Below are 21,174 nucleotides of genomic sequence, written 5' to 3'. Positions count from 1 at the left end.
AAGAATATAACTACTATAATACTGCCCCCTATGTACAAGAATATAACTACTATAATACTGCCCCCTATGTACAAGAATATAACCACTATAATACTGCCCCCTATGTACAAGAATATAACCACTATAATACTGCCCCCTATGTACAAGAATATAACTACTATAATACTGCTCCTATGTGCAAGAATATAACTGCTATAATACTGCCCCTATGTACAAGAATATAACTACTATAATACTGCCCCCTATATATAAGAATATTACTACTATAATACTGCTCCTATGTACAAGAATATAACTACTATAATACTACCCCCTATATACAAGAATATAACTACTATAATACTGCCCCCTATGTACAAGAATATAACTACTATAATACTGCCCCTATGTACAAGAATATAACTACTATAATACTGCCCCTATGTACAAGAATATAACTACTATAATACTGCTCCTATGTACAAGAATATAACTACTATAATGCTGCCCCTATGTGCAAGAATATAACTACTATAATACTGCTCCTATGTACAAGAATATAACTACTATAATACTGCCTCCTATGTACAAGAATATAACTACTATAATACTGCTCCTATGTACAAGAATATAACTACTATAATACTGCCTAATATGTACAAGAATATAACTACTATAATACTGCCTTCTATGTGCAAGAATATAACTACTATAATACTGCCCCTATATACAAGAATATAACTACTATAATACTGCCCCCTATGTACAAGAATATAACTACTATAATACTGCTCCTATGTACAAGAATATAACTACTATAATACTGCTCCCTATGTACAAGAATATAACTGCTATAATACTGCCCTTATGTACAAGAATATAACTACTATAATACTGCCCCCTATGTACAAGAATATAACTACTATAATACTGCCCCCTATGTACAAGAATATAACTACTATAATACTGCCCCCTATGTACAAGAATATAACCACTATAATACTGCCCCCTATGTACAAGAATATAACTACTATAATACTGCTCCGATGTGCAAGAATATAACTGCTATAATACTGCCCCTATGTACAAGAATATAACTACTATAATACTGCCCCCTATATATAAGAATATTACTACTATAATACTGCTCCTATGTACAAGAATATAACTACTATAATACTGCTCCTATGTACAAGAATATAACTACTATAATACTACCCCCTATATACAAGAATAGAACTACTATAATACTGCCCCTATGTACAAGAATATAACTACTATAATACTGCCCCTATGTACAAGAATATAACTACTATAATACTGCCCCTATGTACAAGAATATAACTACTATAATACTGCCCCTATATACAAGAATATAACTACTATAATACTGCCCCTATGTACAAGAATATAACTACTATAATACTGCCCCTATATACAAGAATATAACTACTATAATACTGCCCCTATGTACAAGAATATAACTACTATAATACTGCCCCTATATACAAGAATATAACTACTATAATACTGCTCCTATGTACAAGTATATAACTATTATAATACTGCCCCTATATACAAGAATATAACTACTATAATACTGCCCCTATGTACAAGAATATGACTATTTTAATACTGCTCCTATGTACAAGAATATAACTACTATAATACTGCTCCTATGTACAGGAATATTACTACTATAATACTGCTCCTATGTACAAGAATATAACTACTATAATACTACCCCTATGTACAAGAATATAACTACTATAATACTGCTCCTATGTACAAGAATATAACTACTATAATACTGCTCCTATGTACAGGAATATAACTACTATAATACTGCTCCTATGTACAAGAATATAACTACTATAATACTGCCCCTATGTACAAGAATATAACTACTATAATACTGCCTCTATGTACAAGAATATAACTACTATAATACTGCCTCTATGTACAAGAATATAACTACTATAATACTGACCCTATGTACAAGAATATAACTACTATAATACTGCTCCTATGTACAAGAATATAACTACTATAATACTGCTCCCTATGTACAAGAATATAACTGCTATAATACTGCTCCTATGTACAAGAATATAACTACTATAATACTTCTCCCTATGTACAAGAATATAACTACTATAATACTGCTCCTATATACAAGAATATAACTACTATAATACTGCTCCTATATACAAGAATATAACTGCTATAATACTGCTCCTATGTACAAGAATATAACTACTATAATACTGCCTCTATGTACAAGAATATAACTACTATAATACTGCTCCTATGTACAAGAATATAACTGCTATAATACTGCTCCTATGTACAAGAATATAACTGCTATAATACTGCTCCTATGTACAAGAATATAACTACTATAATACTGCCCCTATGTACAAGAATATAACTACTATAATACTGCCCCCTATATACAAGAATATAACTATAATACTGCTCCTATGTACAAGAATATAACTACTATAATACTGCCCCTATGTACAAGAATATAACTACTATAATACTGCCCCTATGTACAAGAATATAACTACTATAATACTGCCCTTATGTACAAGAATATAACTACTATAATACTGCCCCTATATACAAGAATATAACTACTATAATACTGCTCCTATGTACAAGAATATAACTACTATAATACTGCTCCCTATGTACAAGAATATAACTACTATAATACTGCTCCCTATGTACAAGAATATAACTACTATAATACTGCCCCCATGTACAAGAATATAACTACTATAATACTGCTCCTATGTACAAGAATATAACTACTATAATACTGCTCCCTATGTACAAGAATATATCTACTATTATACTGCCCCTATATACAGTGATAATTACTTTTGTGCCATCCTTTCTGCTGTATGATATTGGATCCCACCCCTGAATCAGTTCTGGCAGGAGATATCCTGAGATGTTTTGTGTTCCTCGGGTTTCGTGTCTTGTGTGTCAGGAGATTGTGGATCTGAGTCATTTCTTCTGCACTTAAATCATAATTAACAGTTACAGTGAAAGCCTCAGATATTAGATCGGTATTTCACTTAAAAGCATTATTTTTTTCCCGATTTCAGAAATTCTTCGGCTCCGTATTCGGTTTTATGCAGAAGGAATTGATTCTGCACTTTTGCAGTGAATACTTTGTATTCAGCTTGTGCTCCAGTCACATCCAAAGCTGCATTCGAAAAATAGTTTTCTGTTCGCTTTGATCCCGGTTGATCACACATCTCGCCATTCGTTCTCCTTCGCTGAATTTTGGAAGATACAGAGTCAATTTCATCTCCCAGAATGCAGTGCAGCAGAGGGAAGAGGGGTTCTGCTGTAGTTTTCACCATATCTCCCACTTCCATAATGTAACCCACATCCTGATTAGCGTCACGTTTCCTCTTTTTTTTGTCTTAATCTCTTTTTTTTTTCCTTTATCCACAGGGTTTTCAGCAGAAGTTTTCATTCCACAGTAAGGAAATAGTGGCGATCAGCTGCTCGTGGTGCAAGCAGGCGGTGAGATACTTTAACAGTGGAGAATTGTGGGACTTAAAGTGATTTAAAAGAGTCACCGTCCCTTTAAATTTTATTTAATAAATCAATCGTACACATTGAAATAAGATCCTTTGTAATATATCTTATCAGAGAAATCTGCTTTGTTCTCCTACTGGAATGAGCTTTCACTTTCATCACGGGTAAAATCTGTCTTCAGTGAATACAGATTTTCCTTTTACTGAAATAGGAGATGACAGTTAGTGCTCATAAAGTTCTATGGAGAACGGTAACTGTCGTTTTCTCCTCCTCCTCCATTGAATTTTAAAAGTATCAACTGCCTTCTTCTACCTCCGTAATGTAAATAATCTGTCTCGCCTCAATAAAGATTTTACCCATGAATTGAAAGTGTAAGCTCAATCTAGGCAGAGAAAGAAGCAGATTTCTCTGATAAAATATATTACAAAGTTTCTTATTTTCACCCGAATTATTGATTTATGGAGTTAAAATTAAAACGATGGTTGCTCCTTAAAGGGACACTATTGTTAAAAAAAAAAGTATATATGGGAATTTGTACTCTGTCTTCCCCCCTTCGTTAATCTTGGTCTTTCCCATATATTTTTTCTTTCCATTTTTCCTCTACCAGTGCTAGTGTTTGTGAAGATATTGTAAGAAAAGGCTTTAGGCTAAACTTATTTTGGGAGAAGCCTTAATTCTCTATTTGTCAATCCCTAGAGAAAGGATAAAAGTGATCCGTTTGGAATTTATAGAATTATAGCTATATGAAGTGCGGAGGTAATAGCCACATCAGACTCTGGGGTCGGTCATGGGCCAAATTCCCTTTTGTATAATATAAACATTGGAGATGCAGTCGAGCCCGGGTCCTGTAGCTTAAAGGGCCCAAATAGGATCCCTGTTTTGTAGATTTTCCATCAGCTTCAATTCAAGCCATGTGGCACAAAGTAAATGGTGACCTGGATTTTACACTTTTAAATTATGCCTCTGGACGTTGTGCTTGCTCTGGGGGTGTCATGGAAACAACATGTGACAGCCAATCATTTGAACAAATTCAAAACAGCCAAAGGTCACATGACGGAATTTTCATAAACAGCAGTTAGATGCTGCCAAGGTAACCCCAGAGCAATCACAATAGTTACTTTCCTCGCTTTGCTGCAAACGATGTAATTTTATAACTATTGAGAAAACTATGGGTCAGTAGCGTTCCTATGTGACCACCGCCTTTTTAGGGTCTGCTCTGCCATTTTTTTTTAACCCCATCCCCACAGTCTCCATTTGTTTCCCACTCTCTGAAATTAATATCACATCTGTACTGTAGAGCAGAGCATTATCAGCCCGAGTCTCGGAGACGGTGAGCGGTGAACGGGCGCGTTCTATACCCTGGAATTACCGCGGTCTATGCGGTGTAATGACAGTCTCGCTCTGTTCTCCAGGCGGCTATTAGTCATGGAAAGCTTCCCGCGTGCCCACACAGCCCGGTGCCCTGTAATTATAGCGTATGTTGCTGCGGCGTAGAGAAAAGTCTCATTGTCACCGTGTAACTCCTGGCTCTATATATATCCGGTGCCCCACCCGTGTAGTACTGCCCCAATCTGACGTATGTTACCCCTCTGTCTCTTCCTTGTCTGTTTCCGTTCAGTTTCACAACAAGGTCACCTGCTTCCTGCTCCATCACATCGAGGAGCCCTGCTCCCTTGGGGCTCACGCGGCCGTCATAGTTCCCCCGAGCTGGATCATTAAGGTGAAGAAACCTCAGGTAACTGCATGTTACTTTTTGTCTGTGAGGGTCTTTCCACCTGCCCTGATATTGCCCAGGACAGCGGCCGTATGTACGACCTGAGTGTCAATGAAACGCATGATAGATGGATCGCCCCATCCTGGTGATGTGGCCCCGTGAGTGTTGTATTGCTGGTGACTTCTCCCTGGCTTTGCCTTGTGATTGAAGTGTAGATACGTGTCAGTCCCTCCTGTGTACCTGTCCAAATGACACCGGCCATGTTGCATCGTATTACTGTGTGTGTGGGAAACCATCAGCATGTACAACCGCAAAAGACGGAAGACTTCTAATCTAGAGCTTATCTGCTGCATGTGCAGGTGTCATGGCCAACTTCCACATGATTGATGGAAACCTGTAACCTAAAGCTTACAATCTCCTCAAAGTGTATATATCCACTATTACTGATCCTGAGTTACATCCTGTAATATACTCCAGAGCTGCGCTCACTATTCTGCTGGTGGAGTTACTGTATACATACATTACATTACTGATCCTGAGTTACATCCTGTATTATACTCCAGAGCTGCACTCACTATTCTGCTGGTGCAGTCACTGTGTACATACATTACATTACAGATCCTGAGTTACATCCTGTATTATACTCCAGAGCTGCACTCACTATTCTGCTGGTGCAGTCACTGTGTACATACATTACATTACTGATCCTGAGTTACATCCTGTATTATACTCCAGAGCTGCACTCACTATTCTGCTGGTCCAGTCACTGTGTACATACATTACATTACTGATCCTGAGTTACATCCTGTATTATACTCCAGAGCTGCACTCACTATTCTGCTGGTGCAGTCACTGTGTACATACATTACATTACTGATCCTGAGTTACATCCTGTATTATACTCCAGAGCTGCACTCACTATTCTGTTGGTGCAGTCACGGTGTACATACATTACATTACTGATCCTGAGTTACATCCTGTATTATACTCCAGAGCTGCACTCACTATTCTGTTGGTGCAGTCACTGTGTACATACATTACATTACTGATCCTGAGTTACATCCTGTATTATACTCCAGAGCTGCACTCACTATTCTGCTGGTGCAGTCACGGTGTACATACATTACATTACTGATCCTGAGTTACATCCTGTAATATACTCCAGAGCTGCGCTCACTATTCTGCTGGTGCGGTCACTGTGTACATACATTACATTACTGATCCTGAGTTACATCCTGTATTATACTCCAGAGCAGCACTCACTATTCTGCTGGTGCAGTCACTGTGTACATACATTACATTACTGATCCTGAGTTACATCCTGTATTATACTCCAGAGCAGCACTCACTATTCTGCTGGTGCAGTCACTGTGTACATACATTACATTACTGATCCTGAGTTACATCCTGTATTATACTCCAGAGCTGCCCTCACTATTCTGCTGGTGCAGTCACTGTGTACATACATTACATTACTGATCCTGAGTTACATCCTGTATTATACTCCAGAGCTGCCCTCACTATTCTGCTGGTGCGGTCACTGTGTACATACATTACATTACTGATCCTGAGTTACATCCTGTATTATACTCCAGAGCTGCACTCACTATTCTGCTGGTGCAGTCACTGTGTACATACATTACATTACTGATCCTGAGTTACATCCTGTAATATACTCCAGAGCTGCGCTCACTATTCTGCTGGTGCAGTCACTGTGTACATACATTACTGATCCTGAGTTACATCCTGTATTATACTCCAGAGCTGCACTCACTATTCTGCTGGTGCAGTCACTGTGTACATACATTACATTACTGATCCTGAGTTACATCCTGTATTATACTCCAGAGCTGCACTCACTATTCTGCTGGTGCAGTCACTGTGTACATACATTACATTACTGATCCTGAGTTACATCCTGTATTATACTCCAGAGCTGCACTCACTATTCTGTTGGTGCAGTCACGGTGTACATACATTACATTACTGATCCTGAGTTACATCCTGTATTATACTCCAGAGCTGCACTCACTATTCTGTTGGTGCAGTCACTGTGTACATACATTACATTACTGATCCTGAGTTACATCCTGTATTATACTCCAGAGCTGCACTCACTATTCTGCTGGTGCAGTCACTGTGTACATACATTACATTACTGATCCTGAGTTACATCCTGTATTATACTCCAGAGCTGCACTCACTATTCTGTTGGTGCAGTCACTGTGTACATACATTACATTACTGATCCTGAGTTACATCCTGTATTATACTCCAGAGCTGCCCTCACTATTCTGCTTGTGCAGTCACTGTGTACATACATTACATTACTGATCCTGAGTTACATCCTGTATTATACTCCAGAGCTGCACTCACCATTCTGCTTGTGCAGTCACTGTGTACATACATTACATTACTGATCCTGAGTTACATCCTGTATTATACTCCAGAGCTGCACTCACTATTCTGCTTGTGCAGTCACTGTGTACATACATTACATTACTGATCCTGAGTTACATCCTGTATTATACTCCAGAGCTGCCCTCACTATTCTGCTGGTGCAGTCACTGTGTACATACATTACATTACTGATCCTGAGTTACATCCTGTATTATACTCCAGAGCTGCCCTCACTATTCTGTTGGTGCAGTCACTGTGTACATACATTACATTACTGATCCTGAGTTACATCCTGTATTATACTCCAGAGCTGCACTCACTATTCTGCTGGTGCAGTCACTGTGTACATACATTACATTACTGATCCTGAGTTACATCCTGTATTATACTCCAGAGCTGCACTCACTATTCTGCTTGTGCAGTCACTGTGTACATACATTACATTACTGATCCTGCGTTACATCCTGTATTATACTCCAGAGCTGCACTCACTATTCTGCTTGTGCAGTCACTGTGTACATACATTACATTACTGATCCTGTACTGATCCTGAGTTACATCCTGTATTATACTCCAGAGCTGCGCTCCCTATTCTGCTGGTGCAGTCACTGTGTACATACATTACATTACTGATCCTGAGTTACATCCTGTATTATACCCCAGAGCTGCACTCACTATTCTGCTGGTGCAGTCACTGTGTATATACATTACATTACTGATCCTGAGTTACCTCCTGTATTATACTCCAGAGCTGCACTCACTATTCTGCTGGTGCAGTCACTGTGTACATACATTACATTACTGATCCTGAGTTACATCCTGTATTATACTCCAGAGCTGCACTCACTATTCTGCTGGTGCAGTCACTGTGTACATACATCACATTACTGATCCTGAGTTACATCCTGTATTATACTCCAGAGCTGCACTCACTATTCTGCTGGTGCAGTCACTGTGTACATACATTACATTACTGATCCTGAGTTACATCCTGTATTATACTCCAGAGCTGCGCTCACTATTCTGCTGGTGCAGTCACTGTGTACATACATTACATTACTGATCCTGAGTTACATCCTGTATTATACTCCAGAGCTGCACTCACTATTCTGCTGGTGGAGTTACTGTATACATACATTACATTACTGATCCTGAGTTACATCCTGTATTATACTCCAGAGCTGCGCTCACTATTCTGCTGGTGCAGTCACTGAGTACATACATTACATTACTGATCCTGAGTTACCTCCTGTATTATACTCCAGAGCTGCACTCACTATTCTGCTGGAGCAGTCACTGTGTACATACATTACATTACTGATCCTGTGTTACATCCTGTGTTATACTCCAAAGCTGCACTCACTATTCTGCTGGTGCAGTCACTGTGTACATACATTACATTACTGATCCTGAGTTACATCCTGTATTATCCTCCAGAGCTGCACTCACTATTCTGTTGGTGCTCACTGTGTACATACATTACATTACTGATCCTGAGTTACATCCTGTATTATACTCCAGAGCTGCACTCACTATTTTGCTGGTGCAGTCACTGTGTACATACATTACTGATCCTGAGTTACATCCTGTATTATACTCCAGAGCTGCACTCACTATTCTGCTGGTGCAGTCACTGTGTACATACATTACATTACTGATCCTGAGTTACATCCTGTATTATACTCCAGAGCTGCACTCACTATTCTGCTGGTGCAGTCACTGTGTACATACATTACATTACTGATCCTGTACTGATCCCGAGTTACATCCTGTATTATACTCCAGAGCTGCACTCACTATTCTGCTGGTGCAGTCACTTTGTGCATACATTACATTACTGATCCTGAGTTACATCCTTGTATTATACTCCAGAGCTGCACTCACTATTCTGCTGGTGCAGTCACTGTGTACATACATTACTGATCCTGAGTTACATCCTGTATTATACTCCAGAGCTGCACTCACTATTCTGCTGGTGCAGTCACTGTGTACATACATTACATTACTGATCCTGAGTTACATCCTGTATTATACTCCAGAGCTGCACTCACTATTCTGCTTGTGCAGTCACTGTGTACATACATTACATTTCTGATCCTGAGTTACATCCTGTATTATACTCCAGAGCTGCACTCACCATTCTGCTTGTGCAGTCACTGTGTACATACATTACTGATCCTGAGTTACATCCTGTATTACACTCCAGAGCTGCACTCACTATTCTGCTGGTGGAGTCACTGTGTACATACATTACATTACTGATCCTGAGTTACATCCTGTATTATACTCCAGAGCTGCACTCACTATCCTGCTGGTGCAGTCACTGTGTACATACATTACATTACTGATCCTGAGTTACATCCTGTATTATACTCCAGAGCTGCACTCACTATTCTGCTGGTGGAGTCACTGTGTACATACATTACATTACTGATCCTGAGTTACATCCTGTATTATACTCCAGAGCTGCACTCACTACTCTGCTGGTGGAGTCACTGTGTACATACATTACATTACTGATCCTGAGTTACATCCTGTATTATACTCCAGAGCTGCACTCACTATTCTGCTGGTGGAGTCACTGTGTACATACATTACATTACTGATCCTGAGTTACATCCTGTATTATAATCCAGAGCTGCACTCACTATCCTGCTGGTGCAGTCACTGTGTACATACATTACATTACTGATCCTGAGTTACATCCTGTATTATACTCCAGAGCTGCACTCACTATCCTGCTGGTGCAGTCACTGTGTACATACATTACATTACTGATCCTGAGTTACATCCTGTATTATACTCCAGAGCTGCACTCACTATCCTGCTGGTGCAGTCACTGTGTACATACATTACATTACTGATACTGAGTTACATCCTGTATTATACTCCAGAGCTGCACTCACTATTCTGCTGGTGCAGTCACTGTGTACATACATTACATTACTGATCCTGAGTTACATCCTGTATTATACTCCAGAGCTGCACTCACTATTCTGCTGGTGCAGTCACTGTGTACATACATTACATTACTGATCCTGAGTTACATCCTGTATTATACTCCAGAGCTGCACTCACTATTTTGCTGGTGCAGTCACTGTGTACATACATTACATTACTGATCCTGAGTTACCTCCTGTATTATACTCCAGAGCTGCACTCACTATTCTGCTGGTGCAGTCACTGTGTACATACATTACATTACTGATCCTGAGTTACATCCTGTATTATACTCCAGAGCTGCACTCACTATTCTGCTGGTGCAGTCACTGTGTACATACATTACATTACTGATCCTGTACTGATCCTGAGTTACATCCTGTATTATACTCCAGAGCTGCACTCACTATTCTGCTGGTGCAGTCACTTTGTGCATACATTACATTACTGATCCTGAGTTACATCCTTGTATTATACTCCAGAGCTGCACTCACTATTCTGCTGGTGCAGTCACTGTGTACATACATTACTGATCCTGAGTTACATCCTGTATTATACTCCAGAGCTGCACTCACTATTCTGCTGGTGCAGTCACTGTGTACATACATTACATTACTGATCTTGAGTTACATCCTGTATTATACTCCAGAGCTGCACTCACTATTCTGCTTGTGCAGTCACTGTGTACATACATTACATTACTGATCCTGAGTTACATCCTGTATTATACTCCAGAGCTGCACTCACCATTCTGCTTGTGCAGTCACTGTGTACATACATTACTGATCCTGAGTTACATCCTGTATTATACTCCAGAGCTGCACTCACTATTCTGCTGGTGGAGTCACTGTGTACATACATTACATTACTGATCCTGAGTTACATCCTGTATTATACTCCAGAGCTGCACTCACTATCCTGCTGGTGCAGTCACTGTGTACATACATTACATTACTGATCCTGAGTTACATCCTGTATTATACTCCAGAGCTGCACTCACTATTCTGCTGGTGGAGTCACTGTGTACATACATTACATTACTGATCCTGAGTTACATCCTGTATTATACTCCAGAGCTGCACTCACTATCCTGCTGGTGCAGTCACTGTGTACATACATTACATTACTGATCCTGAGTTACATCCTGTATTATACTCCAGAGCTGCACTCACTATCCTGCTGGTGCAGTCACTGTGTACATACATTACATTACTGATCCTGAGTTACATCCTGTATTATACTCCAGAGCTGCACTCACTATTCTGCTGGTGCAGTCACTGTGTACATACATTACATTACTGATCCTGAGTTACATCCTGTATTATACTCCAGAGCTGCACTCACTATCCTGCTGGTGCAGTCACTGTGTACATACATTACATTACTGATCCTGAGTTACATCCTGTATTATACTCCAGAGCTGCACTCACTATCCTGCTGGTGCAGTCACTGTGTACATACATTACATTACTGATCCTGAGTTACATCCTGTATTATACTCCAGAGCTGCACTCACTATCCTGCTGGTGCAGTCACTGTGTACATACATTACATTACTGATCCTGAGTTACATCCTGTATTATACTCCAGAGCTGCACTCACTATTCTGCTGGTGCAGTCACTGTGTACATACATTACATTACTGATCCTGAGTTACATCCTGTATTATACTCCAGAGCTGCACTCACTATTTTGCTGGTGCAGTCACTGTGTACATACATTACATTACTGATCCTGTACTGATTCTGAGTTACATCCTGTATTATACTCCAGAGCTGCACTCACTATTCTGCTGGTGCAGTCACTGTGTACATACATTACATTACTGATCCTGAGTTACATCCTGTATTATACTCCAGAGCTGCACTCACTATTCTGCTGGTGCAGTCACTTTGTGCATACATTACATTACTGATCCTGAGTTACATCCTTGTATTATACTCCAGAGCTGCACTCACTATTCTGCTGGTGCAGTCACTGTGTACATACATTACTGATCCTGAGTTACATCCTGTATTATACTCCAGAGCTGCACTCACTATTCTGCTGGTGCAGTCACTGTGTACATACATTACATTACTGATCCTGAGTTACATCCTGTATTATACTCCAGAGCTGCACTCACTATTCTGCTTGTGCAGTCACTGTGTACATACATTACATTACTGATCCTGAGTTACATCCTGTATTATACTCCAGAGCTGCACTCACCATTCTGCTTGTGCAGTCACTGTGTACATACATTACTGATCCTGAGTTACATCCTATATTATACTCCAGAGCTGCACTCACTATTCTGCTGGTGGAGTCACTGTGTACATACATTACATTACTGATCCTGAGTTACATCCTGTATTATACTCCAGAGCTGCACTCACTATCCTGCTGGTGCAGTCACTGTGTACATACATTACATTACTGATCCTGAGTTACATCCTGTATTATACTCCAGAGCTGCACTCACTATTCTGCTGGTGGAGTCACTGTGTACATACATTACATTACTGATCCTGAGTTACATCCTGTATTATACTCCAGAGCTGCACTCACCATTCTGCTTGTGCAGTCACTGTGTACATACATTACTGATCCTGAGTTACATCCTATATTATACTCCAGAGCTGCACTCACTATTCTGCTGGTGGAGTCACTGTGTACATACATTACATTACTGATCCTGAGTTACATCCTGTATTATACTCCAGAGCTGCACTCACTATCCTGCTGGTGCAGTCACTGTGTACATACATTACATTACTGATCCTGAGTTACATCCTGTATTATACTCCAGAGCTGCACTCACTATTCTGCTGGTGCAGTCACTGTGTACATACATTACATTACTGATCCTGAGTTACATCCTGTATTATACTCCAGAGCTGCACTCACTATTCTGCTGGTGCAGTCACTGTGTACATACATTACATTACTGATCCTGAGTTACATCCTGTATTATACTCCAGAGCTGCACTCACTATCCTGCTGGTGCAGTCACTGTGTACATACATTACATTACTGATCCTGAGTTACATCCTGTATTATACTCCAGAGCTGCACTCACTATTCTGCTGGTGGAGTCACTGTGTACATACATTACATTACTGATCCTGAGTTACATCCTGTATTATACTCCAGAGCTGCACTCACTATCCTGCTGGTGCAGTCACTGTGTACATACATTACATTACTGATCCTGAGTTACATCCTGTATTATACTCCAGAGCTGCACTCACTATCCTGCTGGTGCAGTCACTGTGTACATACATTACATTACTGATCCTGAGTTACATCCTGTATTATACTCCAGAGCTGCACTCACTATTCTGCTGGTGCAGTCACTGTGTGCATACATTACATTACTGATCCTGAGTTACATCCTGTATTATACTCCAGAGCTGCACTCACTATTCTGCTGGTGCAGTCACTGTGTACATACATTACATTACTGATCCTGAGTTACATCCTGTATTATACTCCAGAGCTGCACTCACTATCCTGCTGGTGCAGTCACTGTGTACATACATTACATTACTGATCCTGAGTTACATCCTGTATTATACTCCAGAGCTGCACTCACTATTCTGCTGGTGGAGTCACTGTGTACATACATTACATTACTGATCCTGAGTTACATCCTGTATTATACTCCAGAGCTGCACTCACTATCCTGCTGGTGCAGTCACTGTGTACATACATTACATTACTGATCCTGAGTTACATCCTGTATTATACTCCAGAGCTGCACTCACTATCCTGCTGGTGCAGTCACTGTGTACATACATTACATTACTGATCCTGAGTTACATCCTGTATTATACTCCAGAGCTGCACTCACTATTCTGCTGGTGCAGTCACTGTGTACATACATTACATTACTGATCCTGAGTTACATCCTGTATTATACTCCAGAGCTGCACTCACTATTCTGCTGCTCCAGCCGCTCCCTCTCTCCTCACACACATATTATACATATATATAATAATAACTATCTACACCATGACATCTGGTCCGGTTACCAAACAAATAATAACAATATAATAAACAATAACCGACAAATTATATACAAACTAATATATACATTCTTTTTTTTTTTTAATAAATAAAATAAAATAAATACTAACTATACAAATATATACAAGACAAAACAAAACCCCCCACACTCGAGCCCACCAGTCCCTCCCCGGCACTGACCTGAGAGCTGCTCCTGCGTCTCATGCCTCAGTCCTTGTCCAACGTCCATAGGACAGATCAGGCAGAGCCAGTTTTTCACCCAAATACCCAGTGTCCCACAAGATGAACCCACCTCCCCCCTTTTCCCACCACCCACCCTAACACCTCCACCCAAACCCATATATACAATATATACAGAAACAAACAATACAATAACCACAACTGACAAAGCCCAAGTTCGGCGCCTGCAGCCCTACATCACTGTCTACTGATCAATAAAACAAAAATCTATGGTGTCAGCAGCAGCCCACCACCAGGAGAGGAGATGACCAGACTAGGGCACACTAAAAGAAAAGCCCCTCCAGAGGAGAGCGGCCCTCCGTGTACCCAGTCTCTCATACTCCAGAGAACGCACCTTCACCAGGTCACCGAGTATGGTCCTAAACACATCGTCCACTGGGAGGATTTTCCGCTGCGTCGATACTAAGCACCATGCGTTCCACGTGTGATACCTAACCACTGCGCTAACTAGAAATAAGGTGCAGCGGTCCCGACCACCCAGGTCCCCGAATGCTCCATAGGCCCATTTCGCATAAGAGAGACCGGCCAGCCGGGGCCAGCCAATGGAGGCGCCCACCCTGTTGTACACCTCTGTGTTAAAGGGACAACGAAGCAGGAAGTGGTCCATGCTTTCAAGCATGGTACCACAATGCTCCCGAGGACAGTTCCTGTCCTCAGAGCTCCTACACTTCAGATTGTCCCTCACACACAGTTTCCCATGGAAGCAGCGCCAAGCCAAGTCCCAAACCTTCGAGGGGTTCCTGATAGAATTCAAAAGATGCAGACCCACCCCAAGATCCCAACTTGGGCAATCTCTGAGCGCCAGAGGCCTCTGAAAATGGGTCAACAGAACCCTTTTGTCAAGGAGCTTCCTTGGCAGAGTCCTGACCTCCCACATTCCCAGACCCCACCGGCGAATTACCTTCAGAACCACGGTAGCGTAAGCCGGGAGATGTCCATGCGGTGTGCGGAGATCCTTCACTTGCCCTCCTGTCTCCCATTCCTGGAAGAAAGGCTGAAACCATCCCTTACAGGAGAATACCCACGGAGGAGCCCTCTCTTTCCAGAGGTTTGCAATATTGATCTTAATGAAGGTATTCACAAGGAATACCACAGGGTTGACCATACCCAACCCTCCTAGTCTCATCGTACGGTAAGTAACCTCCCTCTTGACCAGGTTCAGTCTATTCCCCCATAACAGTTGAAAGAACAAACTGTAGACCCGAGTCCAGAGAGGCTCTGACAAGATGCACACACTGCCCAGATAGATCAGCAAAGGGATCAGGTAAGTTTTGATCAGGTTTTCCCTTTCCCTTAGGGTCAAAGACCAACCCTTCCATTGGTTCACCTTCTGAGTGGCGATCTCTAGCCTGCTGTCCCAATTTTGTTTGGGGTAATCCCCCTGGCCAAATTCGATGCCAAGAACTTTTGCAGAGACTTTAGGTTCTGGAAGGGTGTCCGGGAGATCAAAACCAGGATCTCCTCCTCCCAGCCAGAGACTCTCACACTTATCCCGGCTGATCTTAGACCCGGATGCCTCCGAGTAGCGATTTACCTCTGACATCAGCCATTCTGCCTCCCCATCAGAGGAAACAAAAACGGTGACGTCATCGGCATACGCCACCACTCTCAGAGTGGCTTCCGGTGCTGCCCGGTCCATCCCGATCCCAGCCAACGGTCCACGCTCCACCCTCCTAAGAAGTGGGTCAATCGCAAACACGTACAGTAGCGGGCTCAAGGGACAACCCTGGCGAACATCACACCCAACCTCAAAAGAGCTGCCAATCCAACCGTTCACAAGCGGGAAACTCTCTGCCCCAGAGTACAAGGTCTTAAACCAATCAACAAACCCCCCCCGGCAGGCCATACCTCAGAAGGACAGACCAGAGGTACTCATGATTAACCCGATCAAACGCTTTTGCCTGGTCCAATGACAGCATGTACCCCTTCCAGTGGCCAGCCCTACCCTGCTCCACCGCCTCTCGGACACAGAGTACAGCACTAATTGTACTGCGGCCCGGAACAGAGCAATGCTGGGCCCCCGAAAGGAGCTGGGGTGCAAATTTCACCAGCCGATTAAACAGCACCTTTGCCAAAACCTTCCTGTCTGCATTGAGAAGCGCTATGGGACGCCAATTCTCAATGCAAGATGGGTCCTTACCCTTTGACAAGATGATCAGGGCAGACCTCCTCATTGACTTTGGCAGAGTGCCCGAGGAAAGACACTCATTGAATACCTCAGTCAAGAGGGGAACCAAGGCGTCCTTAAAAGTCTTATAGAATTCAGATGTTAAGCCATCCGGACCGGGAGATTTCTTCAGGGCAAGCCCTTCAATCGCCAACTTAACTTCCTCTTCCCTGATCATCTCTGTCAAAACGCCAAGAGAGGGGTCTACCCCTGGTTCGGGGACGGCTTTAGCCAGAAAAGCCGACATCTCATCCCAATCCAGATCCCTCTTCCCCAAGAGGTGCGAGTAGAAGGATCTGACGACCTCCAGGATCCCTGATCTGGATTTTTTCAGGGACCCCGCAGTGTCAACCAGTCCTGTAACAACTTTACTATTCACTGACATCTTGCAGTTTCTGTAAGGGTCGGGCGAGCGGTACTTCCCGTAATCCCTCTCAAAAACCAAAGATGCGTGTCTATCATACTGACACCTCATTAGCAAAGATTTCACTCTGGAGATCTCCTCGCGGCTACCTCCAGTTGAGACAAGATGCTCGAGTTTCCTCCTCAGGCCCTAATACAGGCGGTACCTGTCCAGGCTCCTGAGGCTCGAGAGCTGGCGGAAGAATCTCGCCACCCTTTTCTTAAACATCTCCCACCACTCTGACTTACTACTACAAAGATCCAGTAAGGGTACCTGGCTCTGAAGAAAATCCTCAAAGGACTGTCTTATCTCCGCTTCTTCCAAGAGAGACGAATTGAGCCTCCAAAAGCCTCTTCCCATCCGGGGGGTCTCTGTAACATTCAGGGAAAACAAAATCATACAGTGATCGGAGAACTCCACCTCAACAACAGATACTGCTGAAGAGACGGCTTCCTCCTTTAAATAAAACCTGTCTATCCTGGACCTACAGTTACCTCTATGATAGGTGAACCCCTCGTGGCCTGCGGTGTGCCGGATGTGGACATCCACCAGGCGAGCCTCACTAGCTATACTATTAAGGGGGACGCTATCATAAGTCAGCTTGTCTCTGGAACCTCCTCTATCCCGGGGCCTCGTGACAGTGTTGAAGTCCCCTCCAAAGACGACCTGCCGACTCGTAAAAAGGTAGGGCTTGATCCTCATAAAGAGACACTTCCAGTCCCACTTAGATTGGGGACCATAGATGTTAATGAGCCGGAGCTCTTGTCCCTTCATGAGGACATCTAATATCAGGCACCTCCCCATTTCTAACTCAATAACCCGTCGGCATTCTACCGGTGCGGTAAAAAGGACCGCCACTCCGCTATACGGCTCGGCCGCAAGAGACCAATAGGAGGGCCCGAGTCTCCACTCCCTCTTAGCTATAAACACCTCTGCCATATTTGGCAGCCTGGTCTCTTGCAAAAAGAAAATGTCAGCTTCAACCCGGCTGAGAAAATCAAAGGCCGCAAATCTAGCCATGTTTGACTTAATGCTTGCGACATTAATGGACGCCAGCGTCAACGGAGTGGGTACCGCCATCATTGGTGATTGAGTTAGATGGCTTTCTTCTTCTCACTCCTCTTATCCTCAGCCTCAGACGAGGAATCCTTCCCCCTCTTTAATGACACAGAGGTGTCCATTCCCACATTTTTCCTTCTTTTTTCGTCCTCGTCTCCGGACTCTGGGCCAGTCCCTCCCCCCAAGGACCTTGCATCCCCAGGAGAAGGAGACTCGGCGCCCCCTGTAAGCTCCGCTGAAGCCGGAACCTCACCCTCGGCCTCCTCCTCAGAGGAAGAGATGTTATCAAGGGCTTGGAACCGGTTAGAAAGACCAACCAGAGGGGAGTCGGTTTTATCTTCCTTAGGTACCTTGGTCAGAGCGGGAGAAGACGTTTTATCTCCCTTCTTTTTCTTCTTTTTGGTTCCGAGCTTACGCTTGTTCCCTAGCCACCGCTTATTATCCTCATCCATACTTTCATAATGGGAGGATTCTGAGGCAGAGGCAGTTTCCTCCCTGTGGATCCTCCTGACCTCCTCATCCAACTCATCATCCCTCGGGGCCTCAGCAGCAACACTGGCATCCAGAACAGGGGCTGCCCCGGTAGTCTGGGGCTCGCCCCGCTCCCTCTCCTGTCTGCGCTTGTCTGGACGCCTCAGCTGGGCAGGCGTCTTTTTATTGCTTTTCTTCCCTGGCCCCTCGGCTCCCCCACCCCTGCTAGTCCCCTCTCCAGCAGAATCGGCCTCACGGCTTACTCCCACCGGGGTCTCGACTGCATTAGCAAAGGAGCGAGGACAACGGCTGAATGGGTGACCTAACTCACCACACAGGTGGCACCTAATCTCCACACAAGAGGCGGCAAGATGGCCGACACCCCCACACAAAGCACATTTCTGCACAGTGCAGTTTGCACTGAAGTGTGTGGGGTCGCCGCACCTGTGACAGAGCTTCGGTTGCCCCTGGTAGAAGACCAGGATACGATCCCTACCCAGGAAGGCAGACGATGGAATGTGGGCAACCGTACCACCTGAACGCTTAAGTTTTACCATAAACGTCCAGGCCCCTGACCAGATACCAAACTCGTCGCGGTTTTTCTTTGGCATCTCCACCACCTCTCCATACCGACCAAGCCACGTCATGATGTCATAGCAAGAAAGCGACTCGTTACGAGTCATCACGGTCACTTTCTTGATCTGGTTTTGGCGAGACACTGCCTGAACGGCAAAGTCTCGCCAGCCGGGCTCATTTTTTGCCAACTCATAATTCGCCCAGAAGAGCTCAAGCCCCTCCGGCCGAACAAAGCTGACATCAAACTCAGGCGTGGAATAGGGATGTATCAAGGTGTAGATGTCAATCGCCTTGAAGCTCATCCTCAACAGGAGCTCCACAACTTTAGACCTTGGCGGACATGCATCACTGCCCCTCCACCGAAGACGGACCACATTCCTACGCACACTGCCTGGCCCGGCTGTTGGGAGGGACCACACTGTATCTCCCCCTTTTTGCTCTCGGAAGGCCCCGAGGCCATGCCTCTCTATCCAGAAGGATAGATCAACCTCTCGACCCTCTACCATTAGTGATCTCTCCCCCTTCTTTAGAGCCTCCAGAAGGCGCCATTGCAACATGCCGTCCCCAAAGCCCGGAGACGAGGAGGATGCCCTATTTGCCCCGGAGGTGACACTGGCATAACTCTGGACAGGTGTTGCCACCGCCGGGGGGGCAACCGGACCAGTGACCACATCAGCCCCAACAGTATCACCATTACCCACCTCCATCTCACCCTCCACCAAACCAGCAACCACACCACTAGACAATGAATTGGCCTCATTCACCCCCACCACCACATTCATTCCTCCTGGACCAGTAACAATGGTGGATGACCTTTTGACCTCCGCATCAGGCACAAGGAGCTCAGTCACCTCCATAGAACTGGAGGCAACCTCACCCCCGGTCTTATGTGTGCCCTCCACATCATCAGTCGGTAATTTCCGCTGTTTGGCATTTGGTATAATGTGCCGCTGATCTCTAGCTGCAGTTAGGCGCCGCTGATCTTTAGCATCAGGATCTTCCGGACCAGCGACGCCAACACAAAATAGCACTTTCGTGGGAGGACTGGAACGCTCAGCCCCAACTGCCCCCTCACACTGCCGCCGCTTCTCAACTAAGTGATCAGCGGCAACAGCATTCAGAGGCGCCGAGGCTACCGGAGCTGCCCCCGACACCGGGCTGCTCCCCCCTCCCACTGAGGAGCGCACCGCAGCATCGTGGCCTGATGGAACGCCCGCCGCCGGGCCACCCTCACTGTCCAGCCTCTCGGCTGATGCACCTCCTGCTACGTCCCCACTACTACAAGCAGAGACGGAGCTCTGCGCCTCACTACCGCGCTCTGTAATCTCCCCGCGCCTTTGCACCGGATCCACAGCAGAACCCGGGCTGGGCTGGGCAACAGGGCTTATACAGCGAGCTGAGCCTGCCGCCGACTCAGGGGGTACAGGGAGGGGGGCATATACGTATCTTACCGCTTCCTGCAGCTTTGGCTTGGTCTTCTTTGCCTTTTTGTGGCCCCCAGGTGCCTCTTCTGGTAGATCGTCACCAAGATAGAAGTTTTGGAGGCACACTGGGGACTCCAGGAGCTTAATCTCCACCATTAGCGCCCCTCCCTGGCCGCTGCTGTCACTGTCCTCCCCAGAGCCGGCAGAACTGCGACCGGATGTCACTGTC

At 44.1% G+C, this 21,174-nt stretch overlaps 1 protein-coding gene across 1 annotated transcript in view; it reads left to right on the top strand.

Moving 5' to 3' along the window:
* The window catches only part of LOC141243824 (diacylglycerol kinase iota-like), a gene marked incomplete at its 3' end in the record, with an annotated part of 188,889 nt that overhangs the window by 38,716 nt on the left and 128,999 nt on the right, over window positions 1–21,174 (top strand). The window contains exons 7-8 of the mRNA XM_073668954.1: window positions 3,454–3,525; window positions 5,159–5,275. Coding sequence (XP_073525055.1) covers window positions 3,454–3,525; window positions 5,159–5,275 — 189 coding nt within the window. The remainder of the gene's footprint in view (window positions 1–3,453; window positions 3,526–5,158; window positions 5,276–21,174) is intronic.

The sequence above is a fragment of the Phyllobates terribilis genome, unplaced genomic scaffold, assembly GCF_046119375.1.
Source record: "Phyllobates terribilis strain yellow unplaced genomic scaffold, ASM4611937v1 Scaffold_1272__1_contigs__length_337655, whole genome shotgun sequence".
Taxonomy (NCBI): Eukaryota; Metazoa; Chordata; class Amphibia; order Anura; family Dendrobatidae; genus Phyllobates; species Phyllobates terribilis.
The sequence above is the reverse complement of the archived record's forward strand: the minus strand, read 5'-3'. Positions and strand labels throughout refer to the sequence as shown.